The sequence below is a fragment of the Camelus bactrianus genome, chromosome 6 (assembly GCF_048773025.1).
Source record: "Camelus bactrianus isolate YW-2024 breed Bactrian camel chromosome 6, ASM4877302v1, whole genome shotgun sequence".
Lineage (NCBI taxonomy): Eukaryota > Metazoa > Chordata > Mammalia > Artiodactyla > Camelidae > Camelus > Camelus bactrianus.
The window spans coordinates 25,422,973-25,445,209 of NC_133544.1; the positions used below are offsets into that span (position 1 = coordinate 25,422,973).

Below are 22,237 nucleotides of genomic sequence, written 5' to 3' on the forward strand. Positions count from 1 at the left end.
CGTGACGTCACTGCTTCCCTGCTGCAGAGGATGGGGTAGTTTTTCCTCTCAGCTGAGGAGATCGGTACAAGTTGCAGTGGAGGCGAGCGAGAAAGAAAAAGATGACTACTGAAACATTTATCAGAGTTCTCAGTGAAGAGGACCTCAAAGCTTCACTGCCCGAGAAGGGAACTTGCAGAATCCAATTCTGCACTACACACGGGGAAGATTAAGAACTGAGGCTCAGTGATGGGACTTTTCTGGGGAATATGAATTACCTTGAGTATGGGTTCCGTCAGTATATTACGATGTAATATACTCTAGGGTGTATGGGCGGGCTAGAACACTTGAGATTCAGGCTGGGTGCCACAACGTATTAGAGCTTTATGTGTTTTGACTTTTTGAAATTACTAATTTTTGAACACTTGCTGGGCGCCAAAGGGAGGGACTCAACTAAGATAGTGGCAGTGGGAATTAAAGGAGTTCTCTAAAAAGAGCATTTTCAAGGTTAAAGACAAGGTTGAAGAAACTAGGGGGCACAAAGGATGGTGATTTAAAAAACAAGAAACACGTTTCAGGGGAAGATAATTCCTCTTTAGATAAGCAGAGTTTATCAATCCCAGGTGCCTACGGGGTATTTACTTGGAAGTAAAGCTCCCTAGCTCCAGAGGTCAGAAGTAAGATACCGATTTGAAAGTTACCAACATACATACAAAAGATGAAGCCCTCTCTGAAAATGAAATGGTCCAGGAAAAATAATATAAAATAATAAGTGAAGCTTACTGAGGTCAACTGTAGTGACTGACTACTAACAGTTCGAATCTACACAAAAGTATATTGCAATGTGTAAACAGCTAACCATAAATCAGCCAACACTCAAGAGAAATAGACCCAATTATACTGTATTAAAGAGTTGATTACAATTAACAAAACAAACTCTTTTATATAGAGGTACATTAGTAGATCTTGAACATTTGTGTTTACAACTGTTTTTTAATTTGCCGAGTCCTGTCATTACCTGAAGCTGTACTTGTTTAAATCTTTTTCTTCATCTAAAACTCCAAGTGATGTCTATTTGCCCTCAAAATCTTTATAACTATTTGACAGTATATGCCTGCTAACAAAATAAATATGGTTTTATCAATGTATATTTGCGTTTTGAGGCTATACAGTGAACTATTTGGCAAAACACAAATAGATCATCTTCTGTAGTAAATCTAGTCCCTTCATCAACCCAACCAACCTCAGTTACTTAAGTTTTCATACTACTCCCAACACAAAGCCTCTGCTCTCCTATCCCAAAAACTTCCACAAGCTCTGAATTCCTCCAAGGCCCTATACACACATTCTGCCATTAAGCCCCCTTTCCATCTACAATATGGAGAGACCATCCCAATTCTATTCTTACACCAAGGTTCAGTTCAAGAATTATCTAAAGTATTTCCAGTTAAATATATATTTACTAAGTGCCTTCTCATGCATTCTATTTTCAATAAAAGTAACTAATTTAAAAAAATTATTTTGTATGATCCATTAAACAGCTATATCAAATTTCCAGTGGTTTCAGAATACCTGGTATAAATATCATGTAATTTTAGTTTTAGCAAAAGACAGAAAAATATTATTTCTATAATTATAAATAATCATGTTAGATGTAGAGTATATATATGATAAAGAAGACATAGGAAAGAATTATCTTGTGCAACTAAGAAAATATCACCTATGAGCCCATTTAAATCAAAAGGTATCTGTACTAATGTATCTTGAAAATCTTTGTGCAAAATAGAAAGAAATCTGTGTATTTCCTTGATGAGGAGATTACAAAGAGGTATCTTCTGAAATGCAAACTATCTGCTTTCCAATGTTACCTCCTGTCATCATGGACTGGAATGCAGCTGGAAAGAAAAAAAACTAGATTATCTGAAAGCATAAATGTCACTGTCAAACATTGTCAGTAGGTCAGGCATGTACAATTAATTTGAATAATTTCTTCAGTGATTTTAATATTAATTACAGAAGGAAACTGTCATGAAAAGAAACCTCAAGTATAACTCTGGCAAAGTTACAGGACAAACCAACCCAATTAACATCTTAAAAATTTGTTTTTACCCAAACTAGAAATGTTTCATTGGTGTCAACATCAACATTCACTGTTACAGAGTCTGAGACTAGAGGCAAATAAGTATGAGAAGGAAAAATGGACTACAGGTTTTTAAAAATGAGGCTAAATCAGCAAAAACAAATTTTAAATAACTTAAAATATTAAAAATCTAATCATAAAGTTTTACTAAGTGAAATACATATCTGTTAGGCAAGTGAAATTTATATTTCTGTTTAGTAGACATTAACAAAATACATTAAATTTTTTCCTCAAAAAGGAAAAATTATCAGTTTGATTTAATCCTGTTCATTTGAAACCAACAAAAGACAATGCTGAAACCTGTGTATGTTAGGGGAAAAAAACCCCTAAATATTAAAAATTTGCTTAATGTAATCTCATGATACCTTAGAACCATTCAATCTGAAAAAGTTACCTAGAAGCTAAATGACTTTCATAATTCTTCTTTTTTTTGACTTTCATAATTCTTAATTTTTTTCATAAGTTTACAAAACAAAAAAAACCCACTTATGATTTGAAATGTGAAAACAATACCTCTTAAATACCACTAAATTGAACTGTCATGGAATGTGATTAAGATATTTATGGACACCTGTAGGATGCTTTTACAAAAAGAAATGATTTAAAAAGAAAAAAACAATAGATAAGTAGAAACAAAAGAAAAAAGAGAATATTTGTGCTGAACTCACATATATAATAAATTGACGTTCATCTTACCTCCCATGTTTTCCAGTCCATTTATCATAGTCTCTTTGATCTGTAAATTAAAATAAGTATATTTCATACTTCAGACTTCAATGTTTCAAATTATTTAATAGTTTTCAGTTTTGCAAAAGGCAGCAATACTATTTAGCACTTTCTGTCTAAAAATAGTTATTCTTCATTTCCTGTAGGTAACTCAAAAAAGTTTGCTACAAATTTGTTTTTTAAAATAAAATCCTACTTTCCCATGGTCTAAAATTCAATTGGTAACATCACATGCTATGCACCCTCTTTCAGAAAACAAAGTATATAAGCACACACACATACAACTTTGCCTATCATTTGCAGGTTTCAAGAACATCCTAGGTCAGGGTCTCCGGCCCCCAGACTCGTAACTCCTGATTTGCAACCACAACCATGAGATCTATAAGAATGTCCAGGGAGGGCAGGAAAGATGTATGGCGGTGGAGAGGTAGGGGTACTAGGAGGTGTGTATAAGATTTTTGAGAAAGCACAGCTTCTTACACATAGTAACATCCCATAAATTTTTGTTAATGAATATTATAATTTGGAAAAACAAAAACCTATTGATCTTATAATCTAAGAAAAGTAAAGATTAATCAAATTTTAGATAAAGGGAATAATAAGAGAGGGCTTCTCAATCAGGAGGTTATACTCACCTGGGAGGTAAAGTTAATTTGTAATATTCAGTACATTTTTCTCTCGTAAGAATTTTTATTATGAAACTTTAATATTAAATTCAAATAATACAAAAGTGTATCAAGTAGCAGGAAGAATGATATTGATAAAGAATAGAAGCAAGTTCTACCTTTAGCTTTCCTTCTTTAAACCACTGACTCAGCTGTAGAATACCAGACTCAAATTTGTCCTTGTAATTTAACACCAGAAATCTTTCTCTGTAGTGGGGAAGAAAAGGGTAACAATCAGAGACTAGGGAGGGAGGGAGAGAGCCCAAATCAAATCATTCCAGAACTCTAATATCTGTTAATCTTTCAAACATTAGGACTTAAACACACAGAGTCTGGTCAGATACAGCTTTAGGTATAGCTACAATGTACACTTCTAATTTAAGTGGACTTCTATTGTTTTGTCTCCCAGCACCTATGTCATTTGGTAAAAACACTGTGATTTTACTTTGTGAGTAGCATCCTTTCCCCACCACCAAAGCCAGGCCAGTCTGAGCCAGTAAGTATCAGCCATGGGTCTTAATAATTAACTTCAAGGGAGCTGTTCTCTTTTTGCTTGGATTGCTAACCTAGTAAAATATAAGAGTAAAGAGAGCAGTCATCCTCTTGCTGTTGCAAGAGGAGAGCCTGCAAGGGAGCCCAGCCAACCCAGAAGAAAGAACAGCCCAGGGGTGAAGAAAAACTGATTTGTGACACCACTATGCAAACCTTTTATCCAGCCAAATCTAAGTCAGTACTAATATTGAACTTCTCAAATATATGAGCTAATAAATTTCCTTTGCACTTAAGCCAATGTAAGTTGAGTTTCTGTCACTTGCAAAAAAAGACTTGCAGAAGATTGATAGTAGAGGGGCATTTTTTAAAGTTTTCTGCCAGGGAGCTAGTGAACCAAAACCTAAATATTGAACCACCTTAAAATGTACATTTTCAAGTTTTACTTAATAAAAAAAATTATATATGCAGAATAATGTATTTCTTATACATCTATGATCTTTAAACCCTTTGAATCTGGTAATTAGGGGAAAGGGTAGAACACACCTTGTGATGTTTCTTTCTTTCCGGATTGCTTCTACAGCCAGGGATAGTGGAGGAGGATAAGGCACATCTTTGTTGTACTGAGAAATTTGACCACACAGGATGATGTGGCTGTTCTGATTCATCTGTTCAGAGAAAACTTATGAATATACCCTAAGATATATACCTTTTCTATGTTTATTGATTTTATGACTGCCTCAATGAAAGCCTCCTTGACTATGGTATTTAATCCTTTGTGCCAAATTGATTTTGCTTTGAAGACTTACCCATTATATGTATTAGTTTCAATTAGCTAGAAAATAAGTCTACTACAAAGGAACATAGAGGTAGAGTTTGGTGGTAATCAGCAAAAGAACTGCATTAGTTGTCACTGTCATCATTGTTGCTACTTTTATTATTAATGATAACTCTAAAATCCAAATTTTTTAGGTTTAAATAATTTAACCTCAGTTGCAAATTATTTTACATATAGTAAAGGGCAATGCAGCGTTAATAGCTAATGTTGATAAATTATAATACTGTCAATTAAAATATGCAAATACCTTCAATCTATGAAAATCCTTTTCCTACCCAAAGTCAGAGGGCCATAGCCATGAATTGGTTGTTGGTTAGAAGTGAGTTAGAGGTTAAAACTTCATTTGAACAATACAAATGTAATTTTTCACAAAAATAAACTGCAGGTGAAAATATAACACTGCCAGCGAAGAACTGAAATTGATGCTCATAGTGCAAATCTGCAAAGAAATGGAAGTAGATTCAGCAAGCTCTTCTGTATCACTTAATTATAATACTGACCATCATGTTTTTCACAAACCCTACAATTTTATAAAGTATTTTTCCTTCTTACTATGAGGTAAAAAGATATCACATCAGATAAAATGTAGTATTCAAATTTAAAACAAACAAATCGGCAAACAACCTGACTTATCACTGCATCACTGATGTCACCACCGACATTGTCAAAGTAAACATCCACTCCAGCTGGGCATAATTCACGGAGCTGTTCTGCCACATTCCCCTTTTTATAATTAATTGCAGCATCAAAGCCTAGTTCTGAGGTCAAGAGGAGGCACTTCTCATGTGTTCCACAAATTCCCACCACTCTGGAACAGCCCATCAAATGGCCAATCTAGGGAGGGAAATTTTTGAAAATTAGACAGCTTTCTATTATCACAATTTAAATGTAAAAATGTAAAAGTATGCAAGATAATACAAGTATATGAAAGTGCTGATCACAATTCAGGTTAGATTATAGGGTTTTCAGCTAAAAGTTATTTGAAACCAAGAGAATTGAGAACAGATATAATGTCATTCTTTAAATTAGAATAAAATTAGACTTAGTTTAAATGTTAAAATCTCACAATCAAAGCTGACTTCATAAAAGGAATAGTCAGACCCAAAACATCTCTATCTCGCAATTTTTGAGGGCTGTGAGGAACTAAAGTTACTACTAGGATAAAATGTTTTGTTTCAAGGGTTTCATACTATAAAGGCTGTTATTCATAAAATAATGTGCTTTATAAAATTCTGTATTTACTGTATTTCTAAAACCTAATAAATGCTTCCTTATTTGAAGATTTTTAAAAAATCTTCAAATTCATGGAATTATAGACGTAGGTACTCTACGATTTTCTTCCACATATTGATTAGAGCAGTGCTCCAGCATTTACCATGTCATTTTTGGCTAAAAAAGAACAAAATACAAAAATCTGTAACATTTTTCATATTGTTATTACCTGATCAGATAATAACACCATTTCTACCAGATGTGTAAAATAACACTATAAATTTGTTCAATAGTATATTTTAAATTACATACACATATCCAGAGATTCAATTATGGTTAGTTTTTCAGAAAGTCAAATAATTCTCAGAAAGTTTACCTGTCCAGCCAAGGATCCACAAGCACCAGCAGCCCCACTAACAACCATTGTCTGATTAGATCCAGCAATTATATGACCTTTTTCTTGTATCCCAATCAAGGAAGTCAAACCAGGCATCCCTACAGCTCCAAGAAGATAGGAAAGGTGTCCATCCACAAGTTGTGGGTCTGCCTAAAATAAAATTTTAAAAATAATACTAGAGCAGGGAGGGTATAGCTCAAAGTGGTAGAGCGCATGCTTAGCATGCATGAGGTCCTGGGTTCAATTCCCAGCACCTCCTCTAAAAAGTAAATAAATAAATAAACCTAAGTATCTCCCCCCTAAAAAAAACTAACTTAAAAAAAAAAATTAAAACAGTATTAGAAAGTTCTGTTTTAAGTCAAGAGGATAGACACAGCCTGTTAAGGACTGTATTGTGTCCCCCCAGAATTCATATATTGAAGACCTAGCCCTTAGTGTGACTATATTTGGAGATAGGGCCTTTAAGGAGATAATTAAGATTAAATGAGGTCATAAGGGTGGGGCCCTACTCTGACAGGGCTTGTGTCCTTAAAAGAGGAAGAGACACCAGAGATCAATCTTTCTCTGCAAGTGCACAGAGGAAAGGCTGGATGCCTTGTAAGGATACAGTGAGAATGTAGCCATCTGCAAGCCAGGAAGAGAGGCTTCACCAGAAACCAAACTTTCTAGCACTTTGATCTCAGATTTCTAGCCTCCAGAATTGTGAGAAAATAAATTTCTGTTGTAATAATAAATTTCAGTCTATGGTATTTTGTAATGGCAGTTCAAGCAGACTAATAAACAACCCAATATGGTTTCTAAACAGTAAACCATTCTTGAGTCTTGTTAAAATTCTATAATTTAATTGTACAAAGTAAAAACAAATGAATATTACTTCTCATTATAGTTATTAAAAAAAAAGGCAAAACTGTTAAAAAAAAGATTTGCCACATAAGACACTATTCTCTGTCAGTGCCCCAAATATATCAAAAGAGAGGAAATATTTAATAGGAAAACACTAGGTGAAGTTAAAAGGTTTTAAAATCTCTGAGCAATTCCAAAGTAAATATTTATCTATATAAAAATCAGCTTAAACTCTAATAGTTCTCACTCCTGTCCTTAAAATGTTCCATAGAAATGTAAGGAAGGTGTGATACAATTTCTTCTAGTTTAATTTAATGAAGTCTCTCTCAGCTTTTTAGCATTTTCTATTTATATGTTTACCAGGCCCAAGCAATAGTTAACTATACTTCTCTTATATTTTCTGTGTCTGTTTTCTTATCTGTAACATAGGGTGAATCAAAAAAAATTAATAATTTTAAGGAATTGAATAATTTTGGGAAAAATTTAATAAACCACCAAAAGTAATCAAAATTTACCACCTTGTTTTGATTCGTAGTTAAACTGCCACAAAGAAAGAAAATGGCAGTTTGTAATCATCACTTTTAAATGGCTGTCAGTTAAATCTGCTGTGTGGTTAAAGGTAAGTCTACAGTACACAGAAAGGTCTAAAGCACACTACACAGAAATGTATCCTGCAGGTAATAGTTACTCATTAGTAAAGCCAATATAAAAACATTGTGAGATAAGTTTGTGTTCAGCAAATATCATTTTTCCATCCCTTCTGAATTTCCTCTTCCTCATTTCTAATATCTACTCCTCAAACATTTCTAAACTCTCCCCAACTGCTCCATTTCCCACTACAGCACAATGACAGGGAAAACCAGAAACTGCTGAATGTTTTTTTCACTTCCTGCTAAGCAATTACTAGTTAAATATATTTTACTAGTACCATTAAGATGACAAATGACTGCATAATGTCCCCTGCCTATCACTTGTATCTTTTTCAGAATTTATAATCACAAAAAATACTAAAATTTTATAAAGCTTTTTACAAAGCCTTAGTCACATTTACCATAGCATTTAATTTTCACATTCACTTGTGAGATAGCTATTGTTTTCTCTGACACAAGATGGAATTTCAAGCATAAACGAAATGAATTTCTTAAGTCAAGTGGTAATTTCTCAGGAAACTTTAAAGCATACAACTATAAGGGGCCTTCTAGTTCTTAGAATAAAACATTTTTTTATGCTTATAGCTCAGGTTTTATTTTATATATGTAAAATATGAGAAGTAAATATGGAAAACAACACCATTCTTTGGCAAGCTAAGAACTGTCATATAAAGTTATAGCCAAACAGTGGAAAAGGAATAAAGGTTTTTCCACATTCTAACAAATACCTTAGAAAAAGTATGCTTTTATTTTTTCCCTGATAACAAACAGAACTGAATGCCAAATGCAAAAAGAAAGAATTATAGGGGGAAAAATCAAATACTTTATATTATATATCACCTTTTCAAGGATATTTCCATCCAGAATAACTTTGGTTTGCCAAGGCCAATAAAAAGAAATCACAAAATCGCCTTTAGTAAAATTTGCGTGTTTGCTTTCTTCTATAATCCCAATACCTCCACCATCAACCACCTGAGACAGCTGCCAAGGTGTTATATAATCAGTGCCAGTGTCTTCATTCATTCTACAACGCTAAAAAAAGAAAACATGGATTAGGATACTTCTGACTGATGATACTGAGCCAGTTTACTAATTTACCCAGTGACTGAAAGAAAGTATATAATAAGTAATGTTACATACAGTTAGCCGAACAAATAAAGTTTATCTTAATTTCTCTCTACCTTTCAGTTATTTTTTATCCTGAAAAAAATGCATCCCCTCTCTAACAAGTAAAGAAGTGAAATTAAAATGAAATTTAAGTATGTTCCAAAATTAGACTGTGGTGATAGTTCCACAACTTTGTGAATAGACTAAAAACCACTGAATTGTACACTTTAAATGTTTGAATTGTACAATATGTGAATTACAGCTCAATAAAGCTGTTAAAAATTTTAAATAATTACTTAAAGAAATGTATGTAATATTGCACAAATTATGCTAGCAAAAATACAAGATATTGTGTTAATGGTTTCAATGGACTGTAGCAAATTAGGTACACTTACGTACCGCTGGTATTATAAAAGTGTCCATTTTTTAATAGAGAACAAACCAGCAACACATAGACCATAATATTACTCATTTCTTCAGCCTAGAAATACTGCTTCCTCAATAGAAATAACCCGAAAGAGAAATGAAACAATTTTTATACAGTTTTTCATCACAACTTCAGACCAAGCATTACATCATATCCCATAACCTCACGTGGATGTTCTCTTTATTCTGCAAAGACAAAATGTAACAATAGCACCACACCCTTCCATAGGACTATAGGGCTAAAGACCTCTCTGTGAAGTAATCAAGGGTCTCTTCTCTGTAGCTCACTGTTGCCTCCTCTCTCATGAAAGGCCATGGTGTATAAGCCTACAGTGTAGTCCAGAAGATGGAAGAGATCTGGCTGCTTGGTTAAGGGGCCCCACATGGTCTAGTTCAGTTTACCAGGGGAAAAGACCACGTAGGGAACTGAAGCAGAAGCTTCTATGGGAATATACTACATTTCTGCTGTGTGCCCTTCCCATGTATTCTTGAAAAGCAAGTGCAGCAGCCACTGAATACTGGCCAGACCAAACCTGATGCTTAGGGCTAGTAGGAGAAGTAGGAATAAGTAATGCCCTATAGGTAAGCAAATGATGTTGTATAACACAATAAAATGTCATATAACCACCAAAATAATAGTATTTGCACTTATTTTTCATATGAAGTCACAAATATGAAATCCAAATAATGCATACACATTAAATATAAGCTTATAAAATACAGTATATGCATAGTGATTAAATTAGTTGTGAGCTTGGAATGATACTAAAATTTCAGTCATTTAATGTTCATCAGATTCTTTTTTTTTCCTTTTGAAGTTGCTTTAAAAAACAAAAATGTCTAGTGGAAGCAACCAAGGTGATTTTCTTCCTTCCTTAAATACTTAATAAGTACTTATGCTAATCACTGGAGATACAGGGATAAATAAGACCTTTGTCTTCATAAGTTTACTTTTTATTATGGAAGACAACTATCTAATAACTATACAAATAATTATTAATTACAATTGGGATATATGCTGAAGGTCAAGGTACTGTTTTGAGAAAATAGAACAAAGAGGACTAGTCTGAAGGTTCAGGGTGACTTACCAAAGCAAATCTCTTTAAAGCAGGCTTCTAGGGAAAAACAAGTAAAGGGAAAGGAAGTTTTCAGATATGAAGCTTTGTTTTAATTTGTACCCAGGATTTTGTTTTAATCATGTATGGTAACAGGACAGACACAGAGACAACTGCTTTGAAAGAATAGTTTATTACAGTTCCCAAAAGGAAAGGTACACCATACGACACAGAGCCACATGGGGAAATTAGTCAGGGGGCAAAAGCAGCAAAAGGAGAGCATGGCCCAGAGCCTTTATTGTGGTTTCCAGGAAAAGAAATGGGCAAGGCAGAGTAGGCAAACTTGAGTAAATTTAGGATTGGATTGATTGAATAATTTCGGTGGGCTCTGGCTTATGGACGTGTTCCCTAGTTGTCTGGTACCTAGCCCTGGCGTGGTTTAGGGCAGGGGAAATATTTGCCTGGTATGCAAAAGTTAGATAAAGGAGGTGATTGGAAATATGGGCTTTAGGTAGATTAGTTTACATATGAAAGGTGTGTCCAAGGAAAAGATTTGTTATCTCCAAGTCAGCTAGCACTAGGAGGGGCAGCTCTCCTGAATTAGCAACCGCTCCTAAAATATCAAAGCATTATAAAACACAGAAAATAAAAGACACGATTATACAAGGCTTGAGCAAAAAGGGACATTGGTTTGTTACAAAAGAGGTCTATTGAGGCCAGGGTACAAGGTTAAGAGGTAAACCAGAGTATAGTGAGGCTGGGCAAGCAAACAGGCCAGACTACTTTAGACCACATCCAGAATGTTAATCTTAATCCCAAGACTAATGGGAAGCCATTAAAGGATTTTAAGCAAGGTGACATGATTAGTTGCTATTATAAGAAGATCACTCTGGCTACAGTGTGAAAGATGGATTAAGGGGAGAAAGAGTGTATACAAGGATACCCCATTAGGAGAGAAACAATGGTGATTCAGACTAGGTAGATGTCCTCAGAGTTAACTGAGAAATGGACTGGATTGAGAAGTACTTAGGAAGCGGGGTCCACGGTATCTGATGATGGAGGGACAGAATATAGAGAATGAAGAGACAAAATGCTCAAGAAAGGCTGAGTGCTTCCCAGCAAGAAATGAGTGAATGGAGGAGCTATTTGCTTCCCTGGAGGAAAAAGGGTTTTTAAATTTTTTGTTGTTTTGAGCTTAGGGGTGTTTAGAAGTAAAGGCCATGAATCCAATTCATGTCACAATCTCATTGTTTCATCATTTCTCCACTCCTAAAATCTTTGGGTCATAAATTTCTCTTATTGTAAGACTCTCAGAGGGAATTCTGCTGAATGGGGAAGTTTGTTCCAACTTAAAGAATTCTATAAAGAACATATCATTTTTTTTTTTTGCTTGTTTTCATCTACAGCTGACTCAAACAACACAGGAGGTTAGGGATACCAACTCTATGTCGAAAATCCATGTAAATTCTGGGTATAACTTAAGAGTCAGCCCTCTCTACCTGTGGTTTTGCATCTTCAAATTCAACAAACCTCAGATCATGTAGTATTATATTATGTATTTAGTGAAAAAAATGTCCATGTAAGTAGACCCCTGTAGTTCAAACCCAAGTTGCTCAAAGATCAACCGTGTTCCTTTTGTCTACTCTGTTTGATTTTTAAAACACTTCTAACCTTGAATCTTGGCTTTATTTTGATAAATTTTGTTCTCTTAATTTACTTTGTATTTATTATCCTGGGTTTAAGTGATATTTTTAATATCGCACTCATTAGGGCATGTGTAATCCTTAGATACCCTGAGCTAGGTTTTTATACATTGAAGTGTAAAAGTCTTAAGAAATCCAAACCAGTCACCATCAAGAATTAATTCTGAATACTAAATAGTTCACAGTCATTTTTCTCCTGAATTTGTGATAATTATTCTCCTTACATGATCTGCTCAGCACCGTCTAGAGTGATAAGGCCCATGGCTTGAATGAGCTTGCCTTGGCTGAAAGCAGAAGAATCTTCAGGTCTGTGGGTAATCAGTGACCCATTTTACCCCTCTGTGTCAACTTGAAATTTTGCCCATTTAGTATGTTTCAGACCAAGCACCACCTCATTTCCCTCACCCATAAAGAAAAACTTGCTACCCCTGGGAAGAATTTTGAATGAAGTCATCAAGTTGCATTCCACTGTAAGTGTAATCAAGTGTGACTGGTCTCACTGGAAGACAGAGCCTGAACTGTAATCATGGATCAGAAGGAAGAGGGGCCCTCCCAAGGCTACAACTGTCCTGGCAGAAAGTGGTACTGCCCATTGGGTCTCCATTGTTAAGTGCAGCCTAAGGAGAGATAGAGCAGGGTTCTATTTATCTCCCACAAGGACGCTCTAGAAGCCAAAGAGACGATAAGAATATACACAGAAACAGTAATCCAGAGAGATTATAAATTGCTTATTAGTAGTCTTTGCCCAACTTCTACTTTTCACAGATTAATGTATAGGAGCTTTCCACATATTAGACGTTATCTTTTTTCTTGTTATTTGTATTCTAAGGTTTTCTAAGCTTGCCATTTATTTTTTCATTTTGTACATGCTATTTTATTGTGTTTTACAAAAGACAGTATTTTTTTTTAAATAGTCACATTTATTAATCATGTTCCTTCATATTATCTGGGTTTGCTGTTACTCTTAGAAAGTTTTTAATTCCCCAACACCATTCAATTGTTCAGCCATATTTTTTCTAAAATTATTTATAGTTTCTTTTTTTCTTTAACTTTTTATTATCTGTTGGAATTTATTCTGGTGCAGGGGTTGAGCCAAAGATACAATTCTTTTCCCAGAAGTATATAGTCAACTGATCCAACACAGCTTACTGAATAAGCCATCCTGATCTTCTCTTAACTTTTTATTTTAATAAATAAAGACTCACAGGTACTCATTTTGTACTATAAAACTAGCACAAAGAAGAACAGAAATTAATGAAATACGCAATAGAAAACAATACAGAAAATCAATAAAATCAAAAGTTGGTCCTTGGAAAGATTAACAAAATCGACAGTTTTAGCTAAACTGACTAAGAAAAAAATAGGTAAGACTTAAATCATTAAAATCAGGAATGAAAAAAGGGACATTACTACTACCAAACTTTTAGAAATAAGAAAGGATTATAAGGGAATACTAAGAATAACTGTATGCCAATAAAGTATACAACTTAGATGAAATGCACAAATTCCTAGAAAAACACAAATTACTGAAGCTGACTCAAGAAGAAATACACAATCTTAAGAGACCTGTAACACATAAAGATATTGAATTAGTAATTTTAAAACTTCCCCAAAAGAAAAGCCCAGGCCAGATGCCTTCATTGGTGAATTCTACAAATCTTTTAAAGAAGAATTAATATCAATTCTTAACAAACTCTTCCAAAAACAGAAGAGGAGGGAACACTTTCCAACTCATTCTTTGAGGCAGTATTACCAAAAGCAGGCAAACGCATCACAAGAAAACAATGAATATGGTCTTACAATCTTATGGATGCAAAAATCCCCCCCAAAATTGTAGCAAACCAAATCTAGCAACATATCAAAGCAATCACACACCTGGACCAAGTGGGATTTATTCTAAGAGTGCAAGATTTAATGTCTAAAAATCAATTAATATAATGAATCATATCCATGGATTAAAAAACAAAAACTATATAATCATCTCAATAGAAGCAGAAAAAACGCTTTACAAAATCCAAAACCCCTTCTGAGGGGAGGGGTTAATGGAGATTTCACTGCTTAATGGGCACAGTTTCTGTTTAAGATGATGAAAAAGTTCTGGAAATGGAAAGTGGTAATGGCTGTACAACACTATGAATGTCCTTAATTGTACACTTAAAAATGGTTAAAATGGCATATTTTATGTTATATGTATTTTACCACAATTTTAAAAATCCAACACCCCTTGATGATAAAAACAATCAACAAACCAGGAATAGAAGGAAATCTCCTCAATGAAGATAAAGGGCATCTAGAAAAATCCCACAGCTAACATCACACTTAATGGTGAAAGACTGAATGCTTTCCCCCAAGATCAGAAATAAGACAAGGATGTCTGCTCTTGACACTTCTGTATAACATTTTACTCGAGGTTCTAGTCAGGATAACAGGCAAGAAAATGAAATAAAAAGCATCCGCATAGGAAAGGAAGAGGTAAAACTACTTGTATTTATGGAGCCTAAGTCCATGTGCCTGACGACTTCTCAGCTGCAGACCCAGGCAACATATACCTTCTTTTAAATAAATCTCCTTCATCTAGAAATAGCGTAAGTGAGTCTGTTCCTTTAAAAGAGACCAACTAGAATAAAGGTGTTGTACAGGGTCTGCCTTGTAAACTAGATCAATCTGAGGTTTCCAATCTTAATTTACTGTCTTCAAGCTCTACTTACTACTGGGAAGAGATCTGGACTTTTGGAGGAACCTGACTAACCATATGCACTACTTGCAATACATTCCTTCCATAACATTCCTTAGTAACAGTGAATAAAAGCAAAGGCAATCCATAATTCACAGGTATCAAGATATAATTGCTCAAATATTTATTAATCATGAAGATTGAACAATAAAATTTAGAAGCAACACGAAAAATATGAAAATAAAATTACTTTGACTAAATCACAAAATCCTGACTCTTACCATGTAAGGATCCACAGAAAGATAAAGAGTTCTGACTTGTACTTGTCCTTCATTGATGTTATCTGGTAAGTTTACCTCTTCAACTCGGAAATTTTCTGCCACTGGATTACCATTTTTTCCTAAAGTATTAGGCAAAAATATAAAATCAGAGAGTTACGTTCCCATAGAATTATTTATTATTCTTTAAAAGGTCACTCTAGGATTCAGAGTACTCCCTTTTAAGACAGGCATAAATAAATCTGTATTGTCTTGTAATTTCTCTGTAACTCAGCATAAATTCTTCAAATAGTTTCAAATGTTTTTGTTTTTCTCCAAGAAGTTCCTCTGGCATATTGCTGTCAACATCAACATTTCTTTTTTATGATGATTACAAGTAAATCAACTCATCTGTTTTAAAATTATAGGAAGATTTCAAAAAGTGAAAAATCACAGCCAGCTTTTTTTTAAACCATGAAAGTTAAAATTTACAAGGTAGCAGAAACACCACATTAGCCAAAGTAAATTGGTAAACTATCCTTCCTCATTTTAAGATGAAAACAGAAACTTAAATGAATGTAATTAAAACTTCCTATTTGTTGAATCATCAAATTTCTAAAGTGAAAATAGAATGTAGGCATTTTAATCCAACTGCTCACTTTACTAAAACTGAGAAAAGCTAAGTGACTTCCCCAGGCCACACAGTTGGTAAGTATCAAAACCAAGGCAACATGGGTCCAAAGCTCTCAAGCTACTTCCATACCTAAGCTTCTATGATTCAGGTTTGATGACCTATGATGACACAGGGCAGTGCTTTTCACATAAAACAGAAAAGCAAATTTTAAGAATCAGTGATATACACTATAAAGAAAAAACAAAAGCCACATATATATGTAATATACCTTCTTAATATTACAGTAATTTTAAAATAACTTACTTCTTCAATAGATGGCCTTGACAAGTTATCATCTAAAAATTTGAATATTATATTGTTTAGAGTTGCTTCTAAAATCTCTACTAGTGTTAATATCTTTCTACTTTAATTTACCACATTGACATCACATCGCTTCTTGTTCCTTTATATGCATTAATAATTATCAAAGACCACAGCTATTCACTCATCACAAATACATACCAGGTCGGGAATTCAACACTACTCTCTGCACAATCATCACCTTGTTTGCACAGTGGTTTCACAAGACTTCTGTATAAAGTAATTCCTATAAACAGAAAAAAAGTTTAATCACAATTAAGTTATAAGATATTCAACAATTTAAATTTTTTTAAAAGGTGCCCTTGTGTTTCTGAACAAGGAGAGGGAAAATCATATTTAGGATCTAAAAAAGACAGTCTCCTGTCAGAGCTTGTCTCCTAAAGCAAATATATGAAGAAAGACTAAATCTAATTAGAATTTTTGGCTAATAGGAAAAAAATTTATTGAAGACTGAATGGGAAAAAATGTTTCTGGCCTCATAATTCAAGCACATTCAACTTTATGCCATCATGATTAAGCTTCCTACTGTGGCTTGATTAAAAGAAAACAACATGATATATTCCTCCAGAGCTAGCCAGCTAATCTAGTAGCAAAATAAAACATGAGCTGCTAAATTGAGATGCAACAAAATTTTCAAAAGTTCCTTTTTATTCATTTATCAAAATGGAAATTTCTTAATAGTTTTGTTGATTATAAAAGTAATACATCAAAAGCATTTTTAAATCCTCACTTTCTAGGAATTTATGTAATAAAGAATGGCCAAATAAAGGATTAATTGGGGCGGGGGGTGGGAAGGGACAGACAGGGATTTCAAAATGTAGAACAGATAAACAAGATTATACTGTATAGCACAGGGAAATATATACAAGATCTTATGGTAGCTCACAGCAAAAAAAAAAATTTGACAATGAATATACGTATGTTCATGTATAACTGAAAAATTGTGTTCTACACTGGAATTTGACACATCATTGTAAAATGACTATTACTCAATAAAAAAATGTTAAAAAAACAAATAAATAAAGGATTAATTTATTCTGGTTTACAATCTGAGCTAATGAAACCAGCAAAATGAAGTTCCACTGCTGGCACTATCTGATTTGGGCCTGCTTACTTTGTCCATCACTAAAAATGAAAACAGACCATTAGCATTACTCTGTGCCTAGCAGTTGTGAGTGCTATGAAATATATATATATTATTATCCTCATTTTATAGATGAGGAAACAGCCTTAAAGGGTTTAAGCACTTTCCTACAGTAGTGGAGTTGAGATTCAAACCCAAGCTGACACTCCAGAGCCAATCTCTTAACTACTACACAAAAATTTTCATCCTATTATGTCTAAGTTGTTTGATTTTTAAGATACTAATATTATCCTTTTTAAAATTAATATATTTATTTACTACTTCTGTCTTCTCTCATTACTTTGTTTCATCATCTTCAGTACCTAATAACATTGAGAAGTCCAAGAAAAACAATTATATTATTTACTTTTTATGACAATTACAACATTTTAAAATTTATTTTTATTAAGGTATAGTTGATTTACATTATTATATTAGTTTCAGGTGTACAGCATAGTGATTCAGTATTTTTTACAGCCTATATGCCATCAAAAGTTACTACAAGATAATGGCTATAATTTCCTGTGCTATACAATATATCCTCATTGCTTATTGACAAATGCACCATATTTAGTTCTTAGCATCATTTCCAAGTTAATACAGCAGCAGCACACTTAGACATTTGACAACCATCTGTAAATCGACCTGGTATTTAATAATCCTTCCCTGCAACACTGAGTAATTTCATTTATACATGACTCTACTCTTAATCTAGTTTCTAAATGTGCAAGATCCTTGAATTTCTTCATTTATCTCTGTATCCCTTATAGTATCTGCATATTCTATATATACCTGAGATTTGTACATACTGCTCAGGAAAATGTTACATAATTATCATGGGGTATTTTTCAAATCTTGCTTAATATAGTATTTATATGGAGATAATTTATGGAGAACTTCCACGCAATTTCCATTACTTATTTCTTAAAACAAAGTATATAGACAAATGTATTACTATCCTCATTTTACAAAGGAAATTGAGGTCCAGTTTGTACCCAAGATCATACAGCAGGTAAGCAGAGGAGTTGGGACTGAAATGTAAATCTCATCCCAGATCTTACCTGTCCTCACTCTTTCCACTATTGCCCCATAATCTCCTCCAAACAGGGTTTTTACATATTCAGCCATATAATAATGTACAACTCTCCTGTAGGTACCCTTTCCTAAAGGAGGGGAATTCGCTCCTAATTTAGGACTAAATGTCTGACTTATTGACATTCTGTAAAATAGGAGACTATGGATATCCATCCTATTTGCTTCCTTACTTTTTATAATATGTACACTTACAATCTCACTGGTTATGACATTATGGATAGTTGCCCTCAGTATCTACTCTCTCCTTCTGGACACCATGTTGCCCAGTTAAAGATTGCATTTCTCAGCTTCCCCTTAAAACAAATCCCAGACATTACCCTATTTCATCCCAAAATCCCTCAGTTACATACCTTTAATAACAAATTGCTTTAAACATAAACACTATGCTGTTAATCTAACAGAATTAAGTCTAGGTAATTCCTTAACATTATCTAATACCTAGTGCATATTCAAACTCCTTGATTATCTCAGATATGTCGTTTACAGTTGGTTCATTAGAATCAAAGTCTATTGGGGGGGAGGGTATAGCTCAATGGTAGAGTGCATGCTTAGCATGCACAAAGTCCTGGGTTCAATCTCCAATACCTCCATTAAAATAAATAAATAAATAAACCCAATTACCCTCAAGAGAAATATAAAAATAACTTTTAAAAAAATGATCAGAATCAAAGTCTATATACTACATTTTGAGTCTCTTCTTTTTTATTTCATTCCATTGACTGTTGAACATTTGTTTCTTCATTCTTTTGTCTAGACTGTCCTTTGATCGCTTCTTCCTACTTTCATTTACCTCATTCTTCTATTTCTCCTCTTATCCTTGGTTGGTAGTTAGATCTAAAGATTTGGTTAGATGCACGTTCAATTTTTTTAGGCAAGAATCTTTAAAAGTGGTGCTGTGTGCATCCTATTTCATCATATCAAGAAATCCATAATGCCTTGTAGGAGTAAATATAATTTTTAAAGAAAAATTTTTATTGAATTACCTTGTGTATAAATTACATAAGGGTTAAAAAGCAAAGTTTTCCAAATTGATGCCAGATCCAAAGATAATGGATCTTAAGTGGTGATTAACAGCATCACGGGATGGCTAAATTTTCAATGAAAGGAGTCTTTCCAAATGAAGTTTCATATTTGCCCTTTTCTCTAATTACTTTCAATGTGTGCTTTAATTCTTTAAATTATGCAAACTGTAAATCTGTCCAAATACTGCTTATCAGCATGAAAAGTACACTATTAAAGTTTTCTCCCTCTGTATTAAATTAGAAAGTTTTAAGTATCATACCCTACAATTAACTACTGTAGGATAATCACCCAATATCCCTCAATAGCACAACAAACACATTTAAAATGTAAGGAACTTAATTTAATCAGAAAATTAAAATCTAAAATACGATACACCAGTCTGAATTTGAAAAGGAGAGGTGGTGATGTGTTAAATTCATCCCAAGTGGGATTAAAAACCTCAAGTCTTTATTGACTGGTATTAAGCAAACCACATTTGTCTGGTATACTGTGTTCCTAATTGGTGTAAGCAATATTCCAAAATAATACAAGATCAATGATTAACCAAAAAACTCCAGTGCCGGTCAAAAGAGTGTGTTACCTGAATGTGTACTTTGCAGCCTAATGTAAGGGAAAGGGCACCCAACTAAGAAGAGCAGAGTACAGTCCTGCTTCTAATCACGTGGGATCTTGGAAAGTTCCTTCTCTCAGCCTGTTGCCTGAATGTTCCTAAGTGCCAGGAACTCAGCCTACGACTTAATAGTCATTGTCTCCTAACCCCTCCACCCAACAACCCTATGAGGATGGTGGTACTTGTCACTGCCCCCCTTTTCGGGGTCCCCACGTTTCCACGAGAGGCTAGAGGCATACAGAGGAAAAGGAGGCAGAGAAGCTTAATAACCTGCCCATGGTCGCAGAACTGGTGACACTAGAACCCACAGGCAAACAGCACACACACACCACTGCCTTAATATGAGCTTCCTTATAAGTTAAAAAAAAAAAAATTCTCTATCCTGATCTTGCTCAATTATTCTGCCACAAATGACTGTTAACCACTGCCTTGTTACAAAACATGCAGATCTCTGGGATTTCCTCCACTTTTTCTGGACGGCTTCGTTCTTCTCTCTTTTGAGACTTCTAGTTTCCTCCTTCCTTTCCCCAAGTCTAGTGTGTGGGGATTCCTGCCTGGCTCTCCCCTTCTCAGTGACTTCACCTTCCTCTATGGCTCCCACTACTCACCACTCATATATAAATTACTAAAGTTCTGCGTCTACAGCCCAGAATTTCAAACTGACTTCCCAGACTGCAGGCACCAAGAGGACAGGGACTCGTGCCTGTTCTGTTCAATGATTTATAGTCATCCTCTATGCCCGGCACATAAAATGTGCCATTAAATAGGTGTTAAATGAACGTTCCAAACACAACTATGTCCAAACTTGAGGTTGCTTACTACCAATAATTCTTTTTTAAGAAAGGCCCTGCTTCTACTGCTTCTCGAGCCTTCCCTATCGTAGTGACCTAGACAATGACGCCAGCGTCTCCGGTAGCTCCGGGAGGAAGCTTCGAAGTCACCCTGTTCCTTGACCCTCCCTTACCCGGAAGGCCCGACCCACCTCCGGATTCCCCAGCAACAACAGCCGGAGACGGCGCTCCCTCGCGCTTCACTCACCGCCGAGGAGCTCCGGAAAAAGTCTCGCGCGGTTTGCTGCGCTTGCGAAGGGCTCGCGCTCCGCCTCGGCCCTCCGACCGCAGTACGCAGGCGCACAACTATACATCTGCTCCTCACCCCCTCCCTCCCACGAATGAGCTTTTGAAGTTCACGCTGGATCTCGCGGTCACCACGTTTCCGTGAGAGGCTAGGAAGGTGCGGAGCTTTAAAGACTGGTCACCTGTCTCGGCAAAGTGTATTAATAAGTTAACCAGGATTGCTGCCCGATGGCCGCCCCTACTGCTTGTACCCAAATAGCAAATTGTTTAATCTTGACCAATGACTTCACGTCTAGAAGTCTTTGAAGGAATTTCGTTTTATGGATTTCTCCCTGAGCTTCATACTGGAAAATTACAGCGAGACAGGGGCCGTCAAACCTACCCTTCGTCTTATAGATGGGGAAACTGAGGCTCAGAGAATTGCTGTAATTGGACCATCTATCTTTCAGCTGGTTAGGGGCAGTGCTGGGGTTAAAAAGTCTCGGCAGGCTGCTGGCCCAGGACCCCTTCCCTTCCAACAAAGCTGCCTTTTACAAAGAATCCCAGCTTCCTCGAAGATGGATTACCCAGTGTGAGCTGGTTTCTCAGTTTCATAATTGTTAATTACTTCCTTTTGTGTTAAACTGGGTTGAGCAAGGCTTATTCCTAGGACAGCTTGGATCCCCAGGGACTTCAAACCCTGAGGGAAACCATTCTGAATTAGGCATGTGAAATAATTGCTATTTATATTATATTCTTGTCAGAGCTAATAGCTCAGCATAAATCGTGGTATTCAGTAGCTGAAAGATGACTGGGATGGTGAACAAGGGGGTTAAAATCATTTAACAGGTTGGAGTTCCTGGCAGCTTCACCTCTGAAATTTTTGCTTCTTTGGAAAAGCTTCAGGAAAGAACTAGAAGGATTACACGACTATGCAAACTCTTTCAGGGAGGAACTTACCTCTTTCATCTGTCTTGTACAGGTAGACCTTCAATAACTTTTGTTGTAATAATTTGAACCAACTAATGAAAAAGAAAATAATATGAATATGAAAATGAATATATATGTATGACTGAAACATTATGCTGTATCCTAGAGATTGACACGTTGTAACTGTCTATACTTCAATTTTAAAAATACTTCAACAGATTAAAAATAATAGCATAAAATAAAGAT

General features: G+C 34.9%; 1 protein-coding gene across 3 annotated transcripts; it reads right to left on the reverse strand.

Moving 5' to 3' along the window:
• Positions 1–865: 865 nt before the first annotated feature.
• On the reverse strand, positions 866–21,144 carry PTGR2 (prostaglandin reductase 2). 3 transcript variants are annotated; one of them, XM_010962642.3, is made up of 10 exons: positions 21,045–21,144; positions 16,297–16,381; positions 15,186–15,304; positions 8,780–8,971; positions 6,426–6,596; positions 5,462–5,671; positions 4,546–4,667; positions 3,630–3,717; positions 2,816–2,855; positions 866–1,874 (listed from the first exon to the last, which is right to left on the reverse strand). In XM_010962642.3, the coding sequence occupies exons 2-10, from the start codon at positions 16,331–16,333 to the stop codon at positions 1,798–1,800; spliced, it is 1,056 nt and encodes a 351-aa protein (XP_010960944.1). In that variant the 5' UTR covers positions 16,334–16,381; positions 21,045–21,144; the 3' UTR covers positions 866–1,797. The 3 variants fall into 3 exon arrangements, 2 of the variants coding, with proteins under 2 accessions (XP_010960944.1, XP_010960934.1); XM_010962632.3 differs by having other exon boundaries at positions 20,989–21,141; XR_012507461.1 differs by lacking the exons at positions 866–1,874; positions 2,816–2,855; positions 3,630–3,717 and adding an exon at positions 5,085–5,276 and having other exon boundaries at positions 20,989–21,142.
• Between the last annotated feature and the right edge of the window lie 1,093 nt (positions 21,145–22,237).

Bases quoted from the DNA above. Each gene is read 5' to 3' on its own strand.
- PTGR2 (XM_010962642.3), bottom strand. From the start codon at position 16,333: ATGATTGTGCAGAGAGTAGTGTTGAATTCCCGACCTG. The intron at 6,597-8,779 runs GTGATATATAAT...ATTTTATTTTAG, and splicing joins ATGGAAATATCCTTGAAAAG to GCAGACCCACAACTTGTGGA. The intron at 3,718-4,545 runs GTGTGTTCTACC...TCCCCACTACAG, and splicing joins AAAGAAAGAAACATCACAAG to AGAAAGATTTCTGGTGTTAA.